The sequence below is a fragment of the Telopea speciosissima genome, chromosome 11 (genome assembly GCF_018873765.1).
Source record: "Telopea speciosissima isolate NSW1024214 ecotype Mountain lineage chromosome 11, Tspe_v1, whole genome shotgun sequence".
Lineage (NCBI taxonomy): Eukaryota > Viridiplantae > Streptophyta > Magnoliopsida > Proteales > Proteaceae > Telopea > Telopea speciosissima.
Genome location: NC_057926.1, coordinates 29,132,677 through 29,157,653, shown reverse-complemented (window position 1 = coordinate 29,157,653; position 24,977 = coordinate 29,132,677). Strand labels below are relative to the sequence as shown.

The 24,977-nt window shown below is 40.7% G+C and overlaps 1 protein-coding gene across 1 annotated transcript; it reads left to right on the top strand.

The window, feature by feature from the left end:
- Nucleotides 1-4,944: 4,944 nt before the first annotated feature.
- On the top strand, nt 4,945-14,491 carry LOC122646090. Its single transcript, XM_043839564.1, has 3 exons — nt 4,945-5,116; nt 6,881-6,999; nt 14,337-14,491. Exons 1-3 carry the CDS (start codon nt 5,035-5,037, stop codon nt 14,448-14,450), a joined length of 315 nt encoding a protein of 104 aa, XP_043695499.1. The 5' UTR covers nt 4,945-5,034; the 3' UTR covers nt 14,451-14,491.
- The last annotated feature ends 10,486 nt before the right edge of the window (nt 14,492-24,977 follow it).

The window sequence follows — 24,977 nt, the reverse complement described above, 5'->3', positions numbered from 1 at the left end:
TAGGAAGGCTTCTGGGTTGTTCCTACCATTTTCTTCCTACCATTTTGTTTCTACCATTTTCTTCCTACCGTTTTTAGGCAGAGAGAAAAAGGTACGAAGGCATGTCTGAAAAGGTAGGAAGGCACCTGGGCTGCTCCTACCATTTTTTTCACCCGAATGCATCTACCTTTTTACATTTATAGATTCATATTGAATCCTAGGCTTGGGGCTTTGGTTTCATGGCTCAAATATGTGTATCATGGGGCTATACCATGCAATTTTAGTTAGAACTATTACCCAAATCTAGGGTTTTAGGTCTTATCATCAAGAGGGTCTACTGTCAACAAAACCCTAACCGTGCCTCCTACCCGCCATCCACTGTCTATCATACACACCCGTCCCCCACCCCCTTATACCCCTCTTACCCGCCACCACACCTTTACCTGATGGCCAATTATACCACATCCAACCCATATATCCTTCCAACTCCACCACCTAGTTTCCAGACAGTGGAGCAACAGATTATGTGAATCCTAATCTTCATCATTTCTCCTCGTTGAAGGCATAAATTGGTCCGGATCAGCTCCAAGTTGGTAATGGTAAGGGGTTGTCAATTTCTAATATTGGTTCTATAGTTCTATTTTCTCAATCCCGTTCTTTTAATTTATCAAAAATTTTGCATGTTCCATCTATTACAAAATCCTTAATTTCTGTTCAATAGTTTGCAAGTGATAATAGCGGCCTTTTTGAATTTCAACCTTTATTCTTATGAAGGATCAAAAAACTAGGCATACCTTGCTCTCAGGACCGAGTGTTGCATCAAATTATCCACACACATAGTTTACCTTGTAGTTCTTTTCAAAAGTGTTCTCTTTATCTTTCCTACCAATTGGGCAAGGCAAGCCGTTTATCTTTACAAGAAACTCATATACATAGTTGTTATTTTTTTCAGATGTTTCGGGACCTTTTTTTTATTCTTCAATTGATGGCCATTGGTATTTTGTTATTTTTGTTGATGACTATACTAAATATATTTGGTACTATCTCCTCAGTGTTTTTTTATTTTCAAATTTTTAAACTTTTTTTTTAACCCAAATATTATCTGGGACCCTGGCCAACCCCTACGATTTTATTAAAAGATCAATCAAAGAGTATGAAAGAATACAAGGGGAGGGACATACCAGCCTTACCCCAATCGAACAGATATTAAACCATCGCATTCAAGAAAAGCTCACAGCCCTTACAAGCAACCCCAAGCAAAAAACCTATTTCCTTAACACAGGAAAAATTGTCTCTGGTAATCCGCCGAAGCTCCAGAGGGAGATTCATCTCCCCACTAAAATAATTATCAGATGTCAAATCACAAGCTAAATTGGCCAATCAGTCTACTGCCCTGTTCCCCTCTCTATAGGTGAAGGAGATCAACGGCCTAGTAGACTCGATGAGATCCATAATCTCCTGGAACCAATACCAACCCTTCCAAAGACTATACCTTCTTTTTTATACACACTTGATAGTCACCTCCGAGTCAGAGTTAACATGAGTTCCCACAAACCCCAAATTTGCACAAAGGCTCAAACCATCCCTCAACGCTCTCAGTTCTCCAATGTTATTTGTGCAAGCACCATAGTGATTAGCGAAAGCAGCAATTACATGACCATTCTTGTCTCTGATTATGCCCCCCACTACCACCCTCCCACGGATTTCCCCTGCAAGCACCATCGATATTGAGCTCCACCATAGTGAAAGGAGGGCACCAGAACACGGGGATAGGAGGACGTCGGACAATCAATTTTTGAGCAATCCCAAAAAATTGGAGAATCATAGAGTCCTGGAGATTTGAATGCTTACGAAATGCAGGAAAAAAAGGAACCTCTCTCACCCAATTACAGATTACCTCCACAATGTGACTGGCCGAATGTGCTCTTTCCCCATGCCTACGATTGTTCCTCTCTTTCCACAATTCCCAAACAACAAAAAAGGAAAGCAAAACAATGATCACACCACCGAGACCCCTTCCATGAGCATGACCTTGCCAGAACAAAACTCTACATCTCACATCCTGGGTGGGCACCAGTTCTATGTCAACCAGTTTTGAGAAAAAAACCCATACCCTGTTAGTCATTCCTCTTACCACCAAACAGTATGTTGCCGACTCCCGGACAGGAGATCCACAAAATAAGCATTTAGAAACAAGGGGAATGCCCATTGCCATAATTACAACATCCGTTGAGATCGAGCTGCAAAGCACTTGCCAAGTAAAAAAACCAATTTTAGACGGCAACATCTGGTTTCAAAGCCATTTCGTAAAAGGCTTCTTCGGCGAAGTAGACATTTTTAGACTTTAGTTGAGCGCTATTTTAATCAAAAAATTAGGTCAGTCCAAACTGACTAGGGCGAGTTTCGCACTCTTCGTTAATATTTTGTTCACCTAGGAATCGTTCATCAGTTAGCCTATCCTCACACCCATTAGCAACAAGGCTTTATTGAACTGCGTCATCGCCACATTGTAGACACACGACTCACTTTACTTGGCCAAAGTTCTGTGCTTCAAACTTATTAACATTTTGCCTTTGAGATTGTGGTCTACCTTATTAATCATATGCCCTCCCTTGTGATTAAAAATATTTTCCCTACCTTATTAATCATTCTAGGGGTAATGATAATTTTATAAATGAAAATCTCAAAAACATGATAAAATTAAAAAAATATCATAAAAAATATTTTTCATGCATTCCATTTTGTTTCAAGTAATTTTAGAAAATTTCTATGTGCATACATGCTCATCATATGTCACAGCCATGCATAAAAAGGCACTCTTGCTCTTTGGGGCCATTATGGTAATTTAACAAGTGCAATCCCAAGATGACTTTCCACCACCATAACTTGGCACATTTGGTCATTTTTGAATGTTTAATATCATTTGAAGTTCCAGAAATGGCTTAAAATTACACATCCCGACAGTATTACCATTTTTCTCTTTAGGGGTATTTTGGTCATTTACGATCAAATCATGTTTTGGGCTCCGGAAGGCTCTTATCCTTCTCTTTGAATATGCTAATTAACCTTTATAAACATGTTTCAAGCATACATTTGCATTTTCATCAGGTTTTCATGCATATTTGCATTTTTCCCCTAATAAGGGCATTTTTGTATTTTTAACCACTCTGCACGTTTTTGCCTTGTAAGTATTCTTAATAATTCACATGCATGGCTCTAATGTTATTTAGTCATGTTTCCAGCATTTGTAACATTTAAATGTGATTTTATGCCTTTGTACACATGTTGGCCCTCTAGAGGGGCACTTTCATAAATTTGGCTCTTAAATTACATTTTCATTCTGACACTTTTCATTTTCCATCATATCATCCCTAGCCTAGGGTCTTAATCATTTTTTTGTAGTTGAATTTGTTTTTACCATTGAGTTATGTCATACCCCGCATTTGATTATGATAATTTACAATATTTTATTGGGAAAGAGAACACTACTTGGTCGCATGCATCGTGCCGCCCTTGTGCCAAGAAAATTTTCTGCCACAACTCCCCTAATTTACAAAAGGTGGAAAGATTAAAACGGGGAGAATAATGGTAGGAAAGATGTTTTTTGTAAAAGTGTGAGAAGCAAAGAAGCACTGCAGCCCCCACAATCCGACGAAATCCGCTAATCAACCATCAATTGCATTTGGAGTGGCACTCCAGTACCCATGAATCGTCGTTGTCACAGGAGGAGGGAGATCTGATGGAGGCCTTTAATGTGTTTGACAAGGACGACAACAACTCTATCTCTGCCCCTAGGGTTGCAGGGGATCCTCAGGAAGCTCAGGATGCCCAAAGGCCGAGACGTACATCAGTTGAATTGAACAGATGATGATCTTCTCCATTGATCGCAAAAGAAGCACGAAATGGAGTTGCAGGTGGTCCTTAGAAAGAACTTGTGAAGGACTCTATCGTGATCGTGAACGATGGGACAAAAACTTTATTTTCTCCAGTCGAGTGAAAATTCGTTTATTAGAGAGTAAAATTTTTCTGCTTCCTTTTTGGAGCTTCGATTGTTTCGACATAAAATTTTACCTGAAGAAAAATAAACATTGGAAAACTTTTCAACATGTAAAATTTTTCATGCCAAAACAAACGGAGAATGTATGAATTCTGTTAAAATTTTCCTTGTTATAAATTTTACAAAGTTCAAAACAAATAGCGAAAAATTAAATTTGATTACAAAATTTTAGTTTTCACCTATTTTACGCCGAAACAAACGGAGCCAGAGTACATTTTTGAGAGTGCAGGGAATTTCACATATGTGAGTGTTCGTGAACAACTCACAACCGTTCAAATAGAATCTATTCCGTGGGAATGTTCCATCTGGACGACTATGAGTTGTTCATGTATGTGAACATTCAAAATGGGTTTTTGACTATTGTCCACTGTTCCAGTTTAAAGGCAAAATTATCTCCTCCAGTTTTCTGCCCGGCCTAGTTCCCCAGTTCCTCTAATAGGGGGTGACGGACCCCACCTGGGTAGAGTGTTTGGGTAGGGATAAGGTGGTCATTCAACTCCCCCCTTATTAGAGGAATTGGGGAATTGGACCGGGCAGGGAACTGAACGTGATAAAGATCCATGCATTTAGCTCATTTTTTTGGTAGAAAGGGTAATGTGGTAATTGGAAAGAAAAAAGAGGGAGAGGATTGGAAAAGGATGGAAATTCGGGCAACCATCTGTGTGCTGTGCAAGAAATCCAAATTTGAGGAAATTCTCCCATTAATATATTCCGTTGATTGTTTTCCATTCCGCGCGACTGCGTGGGAGAGGGGGAGGGAGAAGGGGCGATCGATAGCTCACTACTCTTCTGCTACATTCCAATTTCTTGAAGAGCGATCGTTCCAGTTGATTATAAGTGAGATTTGTTGACACTGCTCATGATCGCAGTCCTTTGCAAATTAATCTGAGAGAGAGGGAGGATTTTTCTTGATTGGTTCTGCTCAAATAAGTAGGAATTGTGACGTGGACACACAAATTAACAGAAGCTTGATACAGGGGCTTTCTTCTCAAAGATCAATGGGTAAAAAGTCAGAGTCCTCCAGTTCTGGATCGCGCTTATCCTGCACCACTTGCTTCGATGCTCTCTCGTTTTGCTATTGCACGCACACTTGCCTTCTCTACCATGAAACTCGGTTTGATTCATCTCTAAATGCTTAGAATCCTCTGCATTTCGTTTTGTTACCTGCGTTCACCCTTTTGAATATTACTGTTTTGAACTTTTCCTTTCTATTTGCACCCAAAAAACATGAAAAAAAACTTTTCCTTTTTATCTTTTATTTATACAACCTTCTGCCCCTTCCCTCTCCAGGGGTTCCCATGGTAGGAAAACAATCTTAATTGAATGAGTTGTCTCTTTTTGAATCTTAAACCTTGCTTGTTCAAGAATTTATGGAACAGGGAACGTTTCATAAATGCTGAATGTGGTGTAATGGGCAAACTGTTAGTGGCATTGATCTTATTGCACTTGAATATTTGACCAAATGGGCTGGAAGATCAAAGAATAAGAGTCACTATATAGGCTGAAGGTGTTGGCTGGAGGGAGTTTAGAGGTCTTATTGGAAGTGAAGAACCAATGTGCATATGTTATCCCACCCCCCCCCAAAAAAAAAAAAAAAAAAAAAAAAATCAGAGGTGGTTAAAAGCTTTTCCCTTGGCAATCTCTTTTTATTATTGGGAAGTTCTTGGTTTAATTGGATCCCTAACTTAGATGGAATTTCAAATTTAATAATTTAGAGACTTATTGTGTACTAGGGTTTTGATAAGTTAAGGAGTCTCTTTAAGGCCTTGGATAAAATGCTGCTGTAAGACTGTACCAAAATGAAAAGGTGGTGGGAAATTATGAAGATTTTCTAAGGGCTTGAATTGGGGCATTTACTTTTTGGTTTTTATTTTGTTAGGTGATCAAATGTTGACAATAGTTGGATCTGTAGTTTCCATTGGAGTTTAAGGAATAGAGTTTCTAGGATTTGGAAATAAGGTTTTCAGAATTTAGAGTCAGAACAATCTGATTCAATATAATAGCTGGAAAAGAATACCCATTTAGGAATTATTATAAGAAATAAGGATAAAATAGAGAATAAAGAAGAGAAAAGAAGATAGACAAATTGAGGATATGGTAGACAACCCACCTAGGGTTCCAGCATATTTTTGTCTAGTCCATTTGGACCTTGTAAAGATTTGGGGGTCTTTTCTTTCTTTATTAGAAAACATTTTTGATTTATCGAGAAACCAAAGAAAAGAAGATGTATGGAAGAAATGGTAGTTTAATTTATTGGACAGAAATATGTGTTTTTGTATTATGGAATTTGATACTAATTGGCTTCACATCAATCCTCTTCAAAAATGTCTCCTAATATGGATTCATTACTTGCAACCTCTGAAGTTTGACCTCGTCAACTGGATTGAGCCTGCATTACCAAAGATTTGATGACTTCCAAATGGAAGAAATGGGCTACAAGTAGTGGAGTGATTTAGAGTAAAATTTCATAGTAGGCTTGATAAGTTGCACTTTGTTTTGTACCAATCAAAAATGATAAACAGAAGAGAAAACAAAAAAGAGATACACATGTATAATTGATGTGTGATACTGGAATCTTAAAATTTCTCTGATTAAGCATTAGCTTACTACTTCAGCTTTAACCTGCTGTGTAACTTTCTTGTTATCATTCTCCCGTCCTTTTTCACTCTTTGAACAAAGTTGAGCTGACTTAATTTCTAGCTGATTTTTTTTGACTCCTGAACAAAGTTGAGTTGAATTAATTTTTAGGTGATGTTTTAATTACATGAATATATTTTCATATTTGTTTATACTTTTGCATTTAGCATTAGGCTGTTGAACTGAAGGAAATTCATGTCTTGTCAGCTCCAGTTCACCAGATGCAGCAATATTACAGGCTTGGAGTACTTGACAACTGTTCTGAGAAGTGGAATGCTCTATTTGACTGTTTGAGTCTGAAAACAAAACGATCTTCTGAGATGAAGGTGAGTAATAACTGATTCTATTTGTCATATTGAGGTTCATGCAACATGTTTATTTTTGCCTCCATAATGGGACCACCTAGTATGTTAGGCTAAGTACTTTTGATCCACTTCTTTTCGTGTTTGTATCATCAAAATCTTTTCTATACTTACTTTTGATCCACTTCTTTTTGTGTTTGTATCATCAAGATATTTTCTATTTTGATGGTTTTGCCAACGGAGATCCTCCTAAGCCTAATGTGTTTTATGCTGACTTAGGCTTTAGTTGATTCAATGAAATATTTTACAAGAACTGTCTTAAAAGCAAAAGGAAATTATATAGGCCTAAAGAGATAAGAAATTATTTTACTGAATGTAATACAAAAATTTGGAAAACAACTTCCAGTTTTTTTTTTTTCTAATATTGTTCTTGAAAAAGGGTTGACCAGTCTAACAACGATTTGTGACATGCCTTATGTTGCATACAGATTTGAATTGTCCAGTTTTTTAGATTTCTCAATTTAAACTGTCTATTTCACAAACCTGGAAGCCTTCTTCTCATTACCTGGAAAAAATAAAGGGCAAGCTCTATGAATAGGCTTTTTGCTGAAGTGGCTAAAAGAACAAATTCAAAATCCAGGATTGTATTTGTTGATTCTGAGAATGCTACTTCTGGAATTTTTAAAGAAGGTGATAAGGAAGCAAAGCAATAAGAAGCAATGGAACTGGAAGGGACAAAGAAATTATTTACAGATTGGAATTATGTCAGTCAGCAGCAATCTGATAGTCCATGAAAGCAAAGGACATTGTAGATGAAGTTAATTTCTGAAACTCGACTCGTGAAGTTATTTTTATCCCTGTGGAAACATAAATATTTTTCCAATTTCAATATGTTTCACTCAGGTTTTTGGCAATTTTCCCAATTTTTTTCAGATTCAAATCCTAGGGTAAGAGAAATAGCTGTTGGAAAAGATTCGTTGTAAATGTTACAGGCGTCAATTACAGGCGTCAATTCACAATGCTTTGTGAGGGGTGTATGTTGTCTTTGTTACAGGCGTCAATTCACAATGCTTTGTGACACTAAGTTTAAGCCTTCCAAAAATAATGCTGGCATCTTGGTCCATGATACAAGTGCCACCCTTGGACCCCCCCGGTCATATGGCTGGATTCTTTTCCTCGGTCAACCATGCCCAAATATGTTTCTTTGTCATGTTGGAGTGTGGGAAAGATAATAACAATGATGATGATGATTTGACTTTGCCAGAATTTTTTTGCTGTAAAGGTAAGCTACAAACAAGCAGAACCTTAGTCTCATAGCAGGGATCCAAATATCTTTGAAGGATAACTAATATGCCTTTTGGGATGTTGGTGAAGTAGGCAAGGGAGTGAAAATCCCCTATTATGATTGTGGGTAAAGCATCCAAGGGAATTCAAAGGAGAAAATCCCAAAACAGAACTTAAGGAAGATGTATACCTCGATCATCCAATAGGCTGGTAATGGGAGCAAGGCAAAGAGTATGGTGGGCAACCTGCTGCAAGTATTAGATTTGTGTTCTGTACAATAAGGGCAGTTCATTTTCTGAATTCTGCCATGGCAAACACTTCTCTATTTTAAGATGTTAGGGACAAGCGTCTTTCTTATTAGGTGAGCATTTTGGGGGCTGGTAGGTTAGTTGATGAAGATGCAAACCCAGGTTTATGGTAATATATTGCAAAAGGAATTGTACCAACTTATTAAGTATGCCATGGAAATGTTTGGTTTTGCCACTGGGTAATCCCATTATACATGGTCATGACACAGCAATTTAAGAGTTTTGCTTTTGATTTGAATTATCTGACTTGGCCATTTTGACCGACCCTGGTAAGATGCAGATTCTTCTTGCTTAAAATATGGGACAGATATATTAAGCTAATGTTTGGATCTCAAGATAAGAAAAGAATAGAAAAAATAAGATAATTGTTCAAAACTAGAATACTAAAAAACAGAACTGAGAAAACTTGAATGATCTATTGTGATCACCCAGGCACCTTTATTTATAATGCTGGAATACGAAATTACATGACCAAAATACCCCTGCCTAGCCAATACAGCTAGGCAGTACATAAACAACTATAAAACATAATACTAAAGCACCCAAAGGACCAGAATACCCCCACGGTATTCTGGTTTACATTATTCAACACTCCCCCTCAAGTTGGAGCAAATATGTCGATCATGCCCAACTTGACTAGATTAGGGTGAAATAATTTTCGTGCACCCTTGGTGAAGATATCGACAAGCTGATCCGAAGAAGTCACAAAGGGAATACATATCCGCCCATCTTCTAATTTCTCCTTGATGAAATGCCTATCCACCTCAACATGTTTGGTACGGTCATGCTGCACCGGGTTGTGTGCTATACTGATTGCAGTCTTGTTATCGCAGTACAGCATCATAGGAAGGCGAATAGGCAGACCCAAGTTTTGTAGCAACCCTTTAAGCCAAAGTAACTCACAAATACCTTGTGCCATAGCTCTGAATTCAGCTTCGGCACTAGAACGAGCAACTACATTCTGCTTCTTGCTACGCCAGGTAACAAGATTTCCACCTACAAAAGAACAATATCCGAAATGGACTTTCGATCCACAACCAGCCCAATCAGCATCGGTGTATGCCTCTACCCGTAGGTGACCATGTGAGGACAAAAGAATGCCCTTTCCAGAGCCGACTTCAAATAATGTAGAATACGAAGAACAACCTCCATATGAGAAGTGTAGGGATCATGCATAAATTGACTCATGCACTCACAAAACAATGTCCGGACGAGTGTGTGAAAGGTAAATCGCTTCCCTACAAGTCTTTGGTACCGCCTTTATCAATAGCTCACCCCCATTTTCCTTGAGCCGAACAAGAGGATCCATAGGAGTGTCCGAAGGGTGGCGGCTTAGCAAACCGGTTTTAGCCAACAAGTCTAGGACATACTTTCTTTGGGAGAGAAATATGCCTTTCGCAGATCTGACCACTTCAATCCCAAGAAAGTATCTTAATTTGCCTAGATCTTTAATCTCAAATTCCTGGCCAAGGAAGGTCTTCAACTGTCTGATCTCATCACCATCATTGCCAGTAACCACTATATCATCAACGTAGACTATAAGAACAGTGAGTTTTTCACCAACCCTCTTGATGAAGAGTGTGTGATCAGCATTACTCTGCTTATAGCCCACAGAAATCATGGCCTTGTGGAATCGACCAAACCAAGCCCGGGGTGACTGTTTTAGCCCATACAGTGCACGCTTCAGCATGCACACTTTTCCTCTATTACTGTCACAAGAGAACCCTGGTGGAATGTCCATGTATACCTCCTCCTCCAGTGCTCCATTCAGAAGGCATTTTTAACATCTAGTCATGTGCAACTCCCAACCAAGGTTGATCGCACAAGATAACAACACACGAATCGTATTCAACTTTGCAACAGTGCAAAGGTCTCCCGGTAGTCTATGCCGTATGTCCGAGTAAAACCCTTGGCAACGAGCCGTGCCTTATATCTATCCACGGTGCCATCCACCTTCTGTTTCACCACAAACACCCATTTACATCCAACGGTTTTCTTCCCAGGTGGAAGAACAGCAAGCTCCCATGTGTTATTTTTTTTCAAAGCTTCCATTTCTTCCATCATGGCTGCCTTCCACTTTCCATCTGATAAAGCTTTTTGCCAATTATTAGGAACACGAACAGAAGAAAGAGAAGTAACAAAAGCACGAAATGATGGGGAAAGGGAGTCATAAGAGACAACATGAGATATAGGATGCTGAGTACAAGTCCTGACACCTTTGCGAAGGGCAATAGGCAAGTCAGAGAAGGAACATTACCAGGTGGAGAGGCGGTTCGGATCCGTGTTCGCAATTGGATGGGTACAGAGCAACAAGGATTGAACCCGATTATGTCTCCTTCCATAGGTCTTCATAGTGCTAACATCAATCCTCCTCTCAAATTCACTAATGGTTCTCTGGACAGGAGTTTGGGCTTGAGGGGTCTGGTCCCCCGAACAGAACCTCGGCCTGGATCGGAGTGGTCTCGCTCCCGAACAAGAACTTCTCCCCCTGATTCGGGGGGAGGACCAGAAGTAGGCTGAACAGACTCATTATAGACAGATTGGAGTGGAGGAGGATGCTCAACAGTCAACACATCTTCGCTAACACGCTCCCCCTGAAGAGGTGGTGACACATAGTAGGAGAGACGCTCATGAAACACAACATCCATGCTGACAAAAGTCCGACGGGATGGAGGGTGATAGCATTTATACCCCTTCTGAGTAGCAGAGTACCCCAAGAAAATGCACCGAAGACTACGGGGTTCAAGCTTGCCCGGGGACCTGGTATCCCGGGCATAGCACACGCAGCCAAACACCTTAGGGGGAACAATAAAGGAGGAAGAGCCAAGTAGTAGCTCAACAGGGGTCTAGAGTGAAGGACCCGATCGGGCAGCCTATTAATTAAATAGGCGGCATGAGAACAACATCCCCCCAATGAACCGAGGGGACATTCCGGCAAACAAAAGGGCACGAGCGACCTCTAAGAGGTGGCGGTTCTTCCTCTCACCACACCATTTTGGGCTGGAGTATCAACACAATGGGTCAGGTGGAGGATCCCATGGGCAGCCAGGTATTTTTGGAACCGACCTTCCATATACTCTCGCCCATTATCACTCCGTAAAATTTGAATAGTGGTATGAAATTGAGTTTGAACCAGCTGGTGAAAGTGCTGAAAACATGAGAAAACCGCACTTTTGTTGTGCATCAGATAAACCCAAGTAAACCTAGAATAGCAACCAATAAAGGTGACATACCACCAATGACCCGAAAGGGCAACTTTTCTACTAGGACCCCACACATCAGAATGAACAACATGAAATAAAGAAGATGACCTTTTATTAGAAATAGGATAGGTGGAACGTGTCTGTTTGGCCAAGACACAAGGCTCACAAAAAAAATCTTCTTTATAATAAGTTTTGCCGATTGCGGGAAATAAAGTAGATAAGGTTCCTAAAGGGGGATGTCCTAGTCTAGAGTGCCATAAGTGTAATTCAGAGGAAAAAGATGCTGGTGAACAAAGTCTAGAAGGTAAAGCCGGTGTAGATGCAGGATCTCCATCAAGCAGGTACAATCCGCCATGCACTTTACCCGATCCAATCGTCTTCCCCGAGTCCAGTTCCTGAAAAACACAATGAGTAGGAAAGAATGTCACTTTGCAGTTTAAAGATTTAGTGATACTACTAATGGAGAGAAGGTTAGTAGTAAACTTGGGAATATGTAACACAGAAGATAAAGTCAATGAAGGAGAACAACCAATGGAGCCCTTCCCAGATATGGAGGAGAGGGACCCATCAGCAATTTTTACTTTGTCTTTACCAGAGGCAGGGAAGTAGGTATTAAAAAGACTGGAGGAACCTGTCATGTGATCAGTAGTCTGTAAAGCTGATCTATCAACCTTAGGAGTAATCATCATAGCAGCCCTCCTTGTCTCTTCACTGTGAACATATGAAAAAGTTTCCTCCAAAGTGGGAAAAGGAACCCGACCAAGAACCTGCACCCGAATAGGGTCATAATCATCATTAAGTCCAGCCAGGACGTCATAGACTCGAAACTGATCCACATAAGTGTGGTAGGCTATAATATCTGCAGCAGTAGTAGGCAGGAATCGAGCATAGTGATCCAGTTGCTGCCATAAGCACTTGAGGGCAGCATAGTACTTGGTGACTGTCATCTCTTTCTGGGTAGTGTGTTGAAGAGTCTTTCGGATCTCATAAACCTGAACACCACCCCCTGAACGACCATAAGTACCCTTGACAGCAGTCCATATCTGAGTCGCAGTGTCAAGGAGAAGGTACTGACTAGAAATGTCAGTGGTCATAGAATTCAGAACAAAAGACATCACCATCGCATCATTAGCTGCCCATTTAGTGTGGGCAGCCCCTTCTTCAGGGGCTGTTTGGTGATACCAGTGAAGGTGGCCAGAGTCCCCGCACCACAAGTGAGGGATAAGGATTTGGCCCAAATCGATAATTGGTACCATCTAGTTTTATGGCGAATAGAAGATAGGAAAGAAATCATCCTGGTCCGATCTCCTCCAAGTAGATGATGTAATCTCCGAGTCACCCATAATGCGCAAGAAGGTAAAATTCGAGTTTTTTGAAAATAAATGAATTTCAAAAATTCTCGCGATGTCGATCCAAATTGGACAGACTCATCTTCAAAAACAATAGGAATTTAAGGCTGAAACAGTTGTCGAGTGCAGAATATAACCAGGGAAAAATCCTCAAAAAATCTTCCCAAACAAGACCTAGAAGAACCAAATCGATAAAGTGTCAGGGTTTTGCAAAACCCTAACAGTTGGGATCGATAAGAAGAGGAAAGAGGCTGCAGCTGTGGGGTCTTCAATCAATGTGAAATCAGAGAGGATAGAAGTTGTCGTAGGCCTGCATTGATGCTCCAAAGAAACCAATTGATCTCCCAACTGTTATGAGATCGATCTCCAAAAAAAACTGAAGCAATCCTGAATCGCAGAGAGAGATAATGGCAGCAGCTATCGATCTGAATTAGGTTTTAAAATTGAGGTGAGATGGAGGGCAGCACTCGAACCATAGATGGATCACCTCATGGGTGCTGCCCTAAAAAGGTTGAATGGATCAAAGGAAGAGAAGAGAGAAGGGAGAAGGGAGAGGAGAAGGGGGAGAGGAGAGAAATCGAGAGAAAAGGGTTGTTTTTTTGAACAATCGAGCAGGTCTTAGAACCCTAGCTCTGATACCATGTTCAAAACTAGAATACTAAAAAACAGAACTGAGAAAACTTGAATGATCTATTGTGATCACCCAGGCACCTTTATTTATAATGCTGGAATATGAAATTACATGACCAAAATACCCCTGCCTAGCCAATACAGCTAGGCAGTACATAAACAACTATAAAACATAATATTAAAGCACCCAAAGGACCCGAACACCCCCACGGTATTCTGGTTTACATTATTCAACAATAATAAAAATTTTGAATTTGAGGAGAGATGGACACATAAATCAATCATTACATCATCATGATTTTACATCATCATGATTTTTGTCTCGTTATGTTTTTTTCTCTTCACCTTTTCTTTTCTTGGCATACAAACATAGTCTAAAGGAGAGGAGAACAGAAAGAAGGTTGACGCAGGTTTGAGTATTTCGGTGAGGCTGCTATATATCTGCATCATCACATTTCCTTTAATTGTGCTCTCCTTCCCTTATGCTTTGTTGCTATGATTTCATATTTGCAGTTTTTTATTGGTCCTCGTCATTTACAGTTGATGCGTAATTCTTTCTTAACAGTATGACTTTTTGCTTTTCTCAGGAAATTTTGGAAACTCGTGAGAAAACTAAACCTCACATCTGGACTTTTCGGACACCTGAAGAAGCTTCAGATCATTGGAATGAGCTGTTTGGCCATGTAAATGACCCAGAGTGACTAAATTGGAACTTCTCCGTTTCCTTGCAGATGCTGATGATGGTTTGATTTAATGATCTCTGTTTCCCCGATATATCGCAATCGAGGTAGGTGAACATTCAATAGTTATACATACAAGGGACAGAATCACTAAAATCTCACATGGTTATCATGGGAATCTCCCTTTTCGAAACCCTTATTTTTTAATTTTTAGCCTCGAGTTAGAAGAATACGATTAACTCGCCTAATATATATATTTTTTTCTTCCAAAGAAATATGTAACTAGATGGATGATAAAATCCGTTATATGATAGAAGAAGGTTGGTAAGCTATCACAATCGGGTGCTTTGAAAGGACTTCAGAGGTTGAAGACCATCTCTCTCTGATCTCCTCATGAGATGTTGTAGATGTGAATACATAATTATCTTCAGAGATAATTACTGGAGTAAATAGAGATTCAGGTACTTATGGGACCAATTGGTTGTAAGAAGTATATATTTGTCAAAGATGTTGAGAAAGCAATATTGCAATTTATAAGGCCTTTCAGTCACTAGTCTATCACTCTATCATCTGCAATTCTGCATTCTTGATGTCTAATAACCTATTGGGCAAAAGATCTATCTAGTCGTGAAGCATCTGAACCAGTGCATGGGCCAATAAGAGTGATTGCAGGAGCATCTGACTGAATGTGATTTTTTAGTTCAATGGGGGCTGAGTGGTAATTTTGCGTGATCTTACGTTTGGGTGCAAGAACCACATGACCGGTTAGCGTTCATTTTCAATAACCTATTATATAGGAGATTAGATTTTGCTACTACTTGATAAAATCTAGAGTTTCTATCCCCTTGACATATATATTGAGTTTTGGAATTTTTTTGTCCAGTAAAAACTTTTTAGTGGCAACTCCAACTCATTCGATTGAATTATACTATCCTTTTAATAGGATTTTGTCCATGCAATTCAGCTAGTTTTGCTCAAATTGTGACTTGAGAAATAAAACAATTTAAAGTAATTTAATTAATTTCAATCAACTGCAAAAACATTTTGAGAGTATATGTAGAATGCAAAGATAAACCAATTATTGTTTTTTTTTTATCAGTTTAGTATGATAATTGGTTCAATAGCATACTGGGTCTAATAAGTTTTAGTCAGTTCAAAACCGGTGGTTAAACGGTTTAACTTAAAACCAAGATTGAACCATTTAATAAATTGCTTCATTTCTTAATACCAAAATTGAACTGTTTAATAAACAATTTTCTGGTTTTGAACTTTTGATTGAAACGATTCGATTTGATTTCAATAAACAATTTCGGTTTGCAATTCGCACCATATTACTTCTAAATAAATGAGATTAAACTGTTTGTATCCAAACTGGCAGTTACAACATACACTAGTAACATCTTTTCTCTTTTTTGACCTTGTTAAATACACAAACCACATGCCAATACTCAAAAGACCGACATTTAGGATTGCAGAATTTTATACAAAACTAGGTATATTTGAGACGATTGATCCAAGAGTTGGGGTTTGACATTGAAGGACTTATGCGGCTCTTGTGATAAGTAAGCTTATAAGCATTGCTCAACCTGACAAAACAAAGCATATCAAAGTAGACTGGCACTTCAAAAGGAGTAGATAGATTGACTTTGTTCCCTTGGTCATATCACTTGCAGCATTTTTAATGAGGTCATTTTTGTCATTTCGTACCCATTCTCCTCCCCTCCCCCTTGCCATCTTTGTTTCAGAATTGAAACCTCCTCAACCACCGCCCATGACGGAGCTTCCCTTCCTCTCTACATCTCGCTGACAAGCACCACCGCCTCCTCCAAAGACTCCCCTTCTTCTGACATCTATCAAGCAGTTTTCTTCCCCGCTTCATTTTTTCTCTTTCCTTCCCCGCCCCCTTCATCCCCTTCCTACCTTTCTCACATCCCAATTCCGGAACTCCTTTATATAATTTGGAAAAATATTCTTTGTGCCGGGGGCGCAGGTTGCGCCCAGACACATGGGGGTGGGTGCCATGACCACCCTGCCCCCTGAGTGGCAGGCACATGTGTCTGGGCGCAGCCTGCACTGCGGCACAGAGAACATGAGCCCATATAATTTATAAACCAACTTTCTACTGATTTTGGTTTCATTCGGTGAACTTGGTTGTGGAGAGACGTGCCTTTCTCTTCTGCCATGCCTAGAGGACAGGGCGATTCTCTACAAAGATGGCATATGGCCAATGAACACACCACCAAGCACCACAGATTCTTAATTCGGTGCTTACCCACGAGGAAACAATTTCTAAACAGTGAAGCTCCAACCTTCATTCAGAAGGGCATCGTCTCCTGCTTTATACTATTTGTGGCATTTATTCTCAGAAAATTATCTCCTCCAGTTCCCTACCCGGCCCAGTTCCCTAGTTCCTCTAATAGGGGGTGGTGGACCCCACCCAAGTAGAGTGTTTGGGCAAGGGTAGGGTGGTCATTCCAGCCCCCTTGTTGGAGGAACTGGAGAACTGGCCGTGCAGGGAACTGGAGGGGATAAAACCTCACCAATTAACCATCTTTTTCTTGACGCTCTATTTGTTTCGATGTAAAATTTTCATAAGTCAGATTTTATGCCAAAAAATTTCCATGTAAAATTTTCCATGTTTGTTTTTTATTTATTTTACATCGTAAAGTTATTTAAGATAATTACATAATATGCCATTATCCCAAAATTGAATTAGGCCACCCATAATATTATAAAAACAATGTATTCACATAGAGCACACAAATACATAAGCCTTATGAGATCCATCTAAGGTAACAAAATTTCCAACATGAGACAAGACATACCTTCATAAATTCTAGAAAAATGTTCTAATTTCTTAATAATCAATTTTTTCCAGACCCATAAGGTAGGCAGCTCTAAATTGATAATTTTGAGAAGGGAAAAGTCTCTATGAATATAAGGCGTAAGAAACATCCACTACCATTTGATTTTTTTTTTAACAATTTTTTCTCTCAAGAAATTTAATTAAAAAAAAATCCATGTATCAAGATTTACTAATTCTGACTTGAGAATTTAAAGCTGTATCTTAAATAATGTTTTGCTGGATGTTGAAGTGATGCTTATGGTATTTACCAAAAAAAAAGAAAAAAAGAAGTGATGCTTATGATCATGGTGATTAAAGAATAATTTAAACATGGAAAGATTGATGAGTCATGAAACTATTTTGGAGTCTAGAGAAAAATGTGGTAGACATTACATGTGGGCTAAGAAAAGCAAAACAAAAATTACTTGGCTAAACGAGTATCTGAAAATGGGGAAAAAAAGGAGTAAACAGAATGTGTTACCTACAATATCTACCCCAAGGGCGGGAATTGGGGTAGCATATCCATGATGAGAGCCTACATCAGTTATTGTCTCCTGGGAGCCGACAGAGGGGGTCCAGTCATCAACCTCCCATATCTTTTGCTCCAGGATATGTTGTATCATGTGCAGAATCCTGGTGATGGGAATCTTCCTTATGGGAAATTCCTTACCCTTATCTTTCAGTACTTTGGGGTTCCTTTGGAGGGGGAGTACATAGAGAAGGAAAGGTCCAGGCCCATAGATAAGACTTTCATATTGAAGATGAAGGTGCCAGGAGAGGATCCACCAGAGGGTGACGAGCAGATTGAGATGTAGCAGGGAGATGAGGGATTGGATGCGGAGGAGCAGGGTGATGATGTGAATGATGAGGAGATGCATGGAGTAGAGAAGGGTGACATCGAGGGCATGCACGGAGAAAGGCAGGATATTGGTGCAGAGGATGTGGGTCAGGGTGACTTTGAGGGTGTTGACACTCGATACACTGACTTACCTGCCTATAAGGCGACGGGTGCCACCAGTTCTTAGATTCCAGTGCCATCCGAGTGGACACAGATGATGACACATTTTCAGAGCCTCGGTACCCAGCTTTCAGATATGGTGACTAGGATGGATCGGGGCTTTACTTCCTTGAAGAGCAGGGTGGGATCTGTCGAGTAGCGTCTGGATTTCTGGGATAGATTCTATAGGGTTGACTCTCGCCAGACACAACCTCCTCCTAGCGACTTACCTCCTACCAAGTAGTTCCTAATCAACTCCTATTGGTTCATGCTACGTGGTTATGACTGTCTTTTTTTTTTGTTTTTCTTTGCTTATGTACTTTTCTTTCCTTGAGATGTATTTAGTTTAGTGTGTTGTTTTTTTTTTTAGCTTATGTAATTATTGAATTGCAGTTCATGCAATTAAAACTTATGTAGTGGCTTAGCCACAGTTTCCTTTAATTTAATGAAAATTATGCACTTTTATTTAATTACATCTACCTCCCTTGTAGCTTTTAATTATTAGTTGTTTTAATTTTGTTTTAATTTTGGTAGTTTATTAACCCTAATCTGCATTCCATGAATGTAAGAAAAGCCTCACGCTCTGATACCAAGCTCTATTACACCCCAAACCACCCCCTGGGAGGATTAGGTAGGTGACCCGAATTGTGTAACGACAATCCGCCAAATCCCACGGATCTAGAAGCAGTTAATACATTCATGGAACCACATTCATTCACCTTACCAAAAGCAAGATCAGAGTGCTACAGATATACTACATGTGTAATAACAAAATAGAAAGCGTACCGATATGGAAAATGATGATAATATATACATAGATAAGTTTGTCTTGATACATTTCCCCACAACCCATAACTTAAAAACAAAGTTGATAAAGTTCAAAGCTAAAGTTACTATGTACGTAAATATACAGGGTGAGTAGACTCAACCCCAAAAAAGAAAACTGGAAAAACTACAACTGAACCTTAAACAGAACGGGGATAAACTCCTAGGCAGAACAAAAAGGAGTCCCCAAGACAAAAAGCATCAAATGCACTCTTCAACGGTCTTCATCAATGACCACCGAGAATGCACACATCATCGGCATGACCTCTGTCGGGGTCCATACCAAGATCATCATAATAACCAAGGCTCTCCTCCTCGTAGCCTCCATGCCACAAGCGGCATCGATCTACAAAATCATCTAAAGAAAAAAACATGTATAGCAGTGTGAGCCCCACTCGAGCTCGTGAGCAAAACATTATCATGCATGCACTTGCAATCACAATCCACATGATCCTATATGATATGCAAGTCCAGTTTATTATTAGGCACCTAGTAATACAACTAAGTCAGGTTAGTGCTACTATGATCCCCAATACATGTATCTCTGGTGTAGGCTTGGTTACCTCTTCCCACGATACACCCATTGAGTTGTCGGAGAGGATCAGTCAGCTCCCGCATTCGTTCACCAAGGTCAGCCCGACCAGCCCTCTGTGATTAACCCGTGGGACAATCCATTTCCTTTCTCTTTTCTTTTCTTTTCTGGCTCGTAGCCCATATTCACCATTCCGGCATTCTTTTCACTTCTTTTCTTTTTCCTCATATACATATGGTCGCCCCCATAGGCATCCAACACCTTAACCCTTGTTGGTAAGGGTGCGTAGCACAGGTGATGAAACTCTAACCCCATGTCTATATGGCATCGTATAAGTCAGGTGGTGTCAATCGCATCCCATACTATGGGCTACCATAGGCCTCATTTCCAAGCCGACTACGGCATCTATTCTAACATACACATTCATCAGATAAAATTCACAGAGTTGATCAACAGACAATCAATGTATAATAGTTTGAATAATTGAACTGAATTTAATAATCACAACATTAATATTTGAATTTAATTGTTGGCACAGCATCACAGATTACATGTACACATATGATAACACTTCACTCACCTGAGTTGGGTTCTAAGACCTCGGTCGTAAACTCAATTCCAAAAGCAGTCTGGTTGTTGACCTCGAGCGCGGGATCAAATCCTAGTTATAAATCAGAAATTGTCATGTTAGGTTTCCAGTCTATCTCTGGTAGGTCTAGGGTTAACCTAAGCTTACTAGGTTGACCCGGTTGTTCAGTTGGTTCTCACCTGGAATCCTCTGGGACTTGCACTAGGCCTTAGGTCCATGTCCCAGTGCATCATCCAGAGTCAGTGGCATAGGGGTAAAATGGTCATTATCAGTGGTTGTACCTGATTCTAGGTTAGACTAGATTCCCAGTGCTGTCCATAGCTTGTTTGTGCTGTAAGACCAACCACAGGCAGGGTTTCCTTCACCTACGGGGCCCACTTGGGTTCCAAAGCATTTCCTTCATAAGGGCAGATGTGAGGAAGGGCATTTATGTCATTTCCCACCTTCCTACACTATCTCATGGCTATTGGGTGAGATTTCCCAGGTAAGATTTCAAGAACAGCAGCAAAACCTTCACTGGGCGATGTCTCTGGGCATTGGGTGCGTCACCTAGTGCCCTCAAATCGACAAAGGGCTAAGTTTCCAAGGTTGGGCTTCAAAGGCAATGTTCAAATCTGATCCCTTTGCATGTTAGGGGGTTAGGTAGCCCTAGGGATGATCTCCATTTTGGTCCCAAATGGATCCTCCATCAGGCCCACCATTTGGTTGCCAGAGGCTGCCCAAATGATCCATAGGGGTTTTCCCAAACATGAATCTTAGTTTCAGCCACATGCAAGGCTGGAAACAGATATAATATGGTGGTTTATGGCTGCAATTACCTAGGGTTAGGTCTGTGCAACCTTAGCTTGCATCCAAGCTTCCAAACAACAAGCCGCAGTGATCCGGGGTCGGCCATGCACAACCAGATTCGGCTCTCACAAACAGCAAACCAGAATTATAAAATTTAATAAAAATTATAGATCTCCCATGCTCTATGCTTGCATGGAAGAACTGGAGCCATTCCTAGCACTTCCCAGCCATTCAGGCTGCCAGAGAGTTAAAATCAAGTAAAACACAGGTATGATGGAGGCGAGTGGTATATGTATATATGTTTATACCGAGATGTGCTTGGATGCCACAAAAATCAAGCCTAGGTGCTAGGAGCTGCTCTCCTCCTTCCTTCTTCCTTTCTCCTTCCTCTTCCTCTCTTCTTTCTCTCCTTTCTCTCCTCACGGTTCCAACAGTGCTAAGGGCTCTAAATGAGCCCAAGACCTGCCTATTTATAGGCCCAGCCCTCACTGAGGCCTGTTTGGCTATTAAGGCCCATTTTAAAAATGAGTTTTTAAACTGATTCTAAGTGATTCTGGGCACACTGGTGTGGTCCACATTGAACTAGGGGTATGAGGTGGTCCATCAGACTCCCCTCTATCTATGGAGGGTGCCCATGTCTATGTTGGGTGGTCCCCTCAATTAAAATCCATTAAAATATACTATTTCACTCACTGGGCGATGTCTCTGGGCCTTGTCTGCATCACCCAGTGCCATCGCCCAGAGATTTCAGCAAGCTGAATCTCAGTGGGGCTTGCACAGGGGTTTGACCCTTGGTTAGGGTATTGTTCCCACATGCCCTTTAGAGGTTTTTGCACACTTTTTCAGAGGTGGGTCCCATTATTATGGGGAGGAGAGAGATTACCCGGGGTCCAGGCCATACATAATGCTATGAGCTGTGCAAGTGCAGGGGTCTGCTATCCATCTTCTGACAGGTATGTAGGGGAACCTGTACAAAGTTTTCTCATTGATCTCATTGACTGGGGTGATACTCCACAGTGTTCCTGGTTACCTGGTCAGGGGTTCTTGCCCTTTAATCAAAAGTCCAACCAGTCAAGTGCAGGGTTTGACACTTCCACACCCACGATGCCTTGTTTCCTTCCTTAGCTCCTAAAAAATTCGATCGTGGGAAATAAATGGCCCGCATAAACCTGCTCCATAGCGTATCCGAGTTGTTCCAAAGTCTCCAAGTAACCTTTGCTAGCATAGCACGGTTGAACTGAAGCCTAAACCACCTCTCTCTTTCAATCTGCAGAGGCGAGTCCAAGAGATCCAATGAAGCTTTCGTTCCTCCTCCTTTTCCCCCCCAATAAAAATTAGAGAGGGTCTTCTAGATAGAATCATGATGTGAAGCTGGAAGTGCAAAGTGAGAAGCCCCGTAGCAAGACATGGAGCTAGCCACCGATTTGATGAGAGTTTCTCGCCCAGCCGAGGATAACAACCTTTGTTTCCAGCCCTGAACTTGCTTAGAGACCTTCTCTCCCAGCTCCCTAAAGATCTCCGCCTTGTGCACCCCAATCTCAGAGGGGAGGCCTAAATACTTTGAAGGACCTGCACCTTACTTTACCCCAAGAATGCGAGAGAACTGTTTCCTACATCCATCAGGGGTGTTTGGACTGAAGGTGATGCAAGATTTGTTGAGATTTACCTCCTGGCCACTAGCTTTGCAGTACACTAATAAGCAAGCTTTCAAATGAGTAATCTCTTGGCTTTTAACTTCTGAGAACAGTAAACAATCATCAGCAAAGAGCAAATGAGAGATGTGAGGGGCCTTACCATGAACACTGATCCCCTTGATGAGATTGCTGCGGTCGGCTTCACCGATGATGGAACTGAGAACCTGAGAACATAGAATAAAAATATAGGGAGAGAGGGGGTCTCCTTGTCGGATACCCCTTGTTGAGAGAAAAGAACCCCTCTCAATGCCATTTACAAGCAAAATGTAAGAAACTAAGGATATGCATTCCATAACAAGACTTACACAACGGTTACGAAAGCCCATACGAGCCAGGGTAGCCTTGATAAAAGGCCACTCTAACCTATCATAAGCCTTCCTCATGTCCAATTTCAACCCCAAGAATCTATTTTTTCCTTTTTTTATGCTTGATATAATGAAATAGCTCATGTGCAATAAAAACATTATCGAAAATCAATCTATCAGGGACAAAAACACCTTGGTGGGGGGAGATAATACCTTGCAAGGAGCCTCTGAACCGATTAGAAAAGATTTTTGAACTAGTGAGGACCTGTGAGGAGGCAGTTATGCTTCTGGTAACCTGTGAGGAGGCAGTTAAGGTGTTTGGAGGAGGTACAAAGGGTTGTAGATGGAGGCAAGAAGGCATAGGTGTAAAGGTTTCAGGGGCCTGATTGGTTGGGTTCTACAATTGAGCATCCGTTGTAGTTGCCCGTTGAGTAGGAGCATTGTTACTGTCCAAAGGATTCAGAGAAGTGGCTATGTGGGTGTGGTGTACTAGATGAATGGTCTGGGGTGTTGCAAATGATGAGGTGGGCCATATATTGGGTTTGGGGTGGTGTTGGGCTCTGAGGTGGTGACGGGGCACAAAGTACCAAGTTGGTGGGAGACTCCCCATAGGTATCAGCTTTCGGATTGGTTAGGGTAACACCCGCCATATAGTTTAGGAGAGAGAGGATTACAGAAGAGTGTATAGGGCACTTTTGTAGGAAATCATGGATAGGGAGAGGGAGTGGTAACGTATTGGCCAGAGAATGGGACAAAAGGTGAGGAGTTGGTTGATTACTAGAAGGAAGCCCTGGTGTCAACAAACCCTGCGAAAGAGCTATCATTGTGGGGCCCCTCTCAGTGGAATTCTGCATGGTGGGGGACAAATCTCCTGTCACGGCCCTGTCATCGTCCAGCTAGGGTAATGGCAGAGTAAGCCTGGTACGGCTAGGCCGCGTGTCAATTAGCCCACTGCTAAGCCCAGAGAGACCAATATCATCTTCTTCTCCGACGACGTCCTGCATGTTACCGGAGTTGGTGGCCATCCCTTCCGAGTTTGGTGAGCTCGAAGGTGTCATCCTCTCGAGCACGGGATGAATAGTAGCTTTCCAAAGAAGCCTTTCATCTCTGGGAGTTGCACGGATGTCTGCATGACATTTGGCCTGTGGTAAGGCATTGAATTGGCTGTGCTCATTGCAATCGTGCGTCTGCATATGCTGGAGTGTTTCATCGAACAGCTGGGTACATCTCTTCTCATCATGTCCTATCATGGCACAGAAATAGCAAAATAGGGGTAACCATTCATAACGAAGAAGCACCGAATAATTGACATCTTATTTATTTTAGTTTGCATAGATTGAAATTTGGCAGTATTTGGAGTTTTAAGATGATACTAATTTTTAGTTTTGAATTTTCAAGGGTTATAATAGAGACTTATTAGTTACTTTTATCTTTACTTGTGGTACCACCAGCACACTGAACCATAGATTTTTAGATCCTAATGAGATTTATTATTAATTAAGACTTCCGCTGTATTTATTCTAAGACTTGATGATCTGAGATGATCTTTTGAGATGATTGGTGGTTTATCATTGTTCACGATCATAACCCGTATTTCGATCTTGGTAATGACCCATACTCCTAGGGTGGGTTTTGGGGTGTTACAGCTTTGGTATCAGAGTAGTGGTTTGGGGTTGAACTTTGATCTATAAAACCACATGAGAATTATTGGAGATTGGTTTAGTTAATCTTGAACATAGAAACTGGTGACATAGGATTTTGAGAACTTAGAGACATTACACCTAGGATTGAACTATTAACCCTAGGAAAGTTTGTCTTGACTTTCTATGTATTAGAATTTTGGCATGGAGATGATTTAATGTTTCAAACTAATGTGCACCTATTATTGTTAGGTACAATGCCTCCCCATAGACAACCGCCTCCACCACCACTAGCTGAGAATGCTACAGCACCTCAAGATGCCCTACCACCA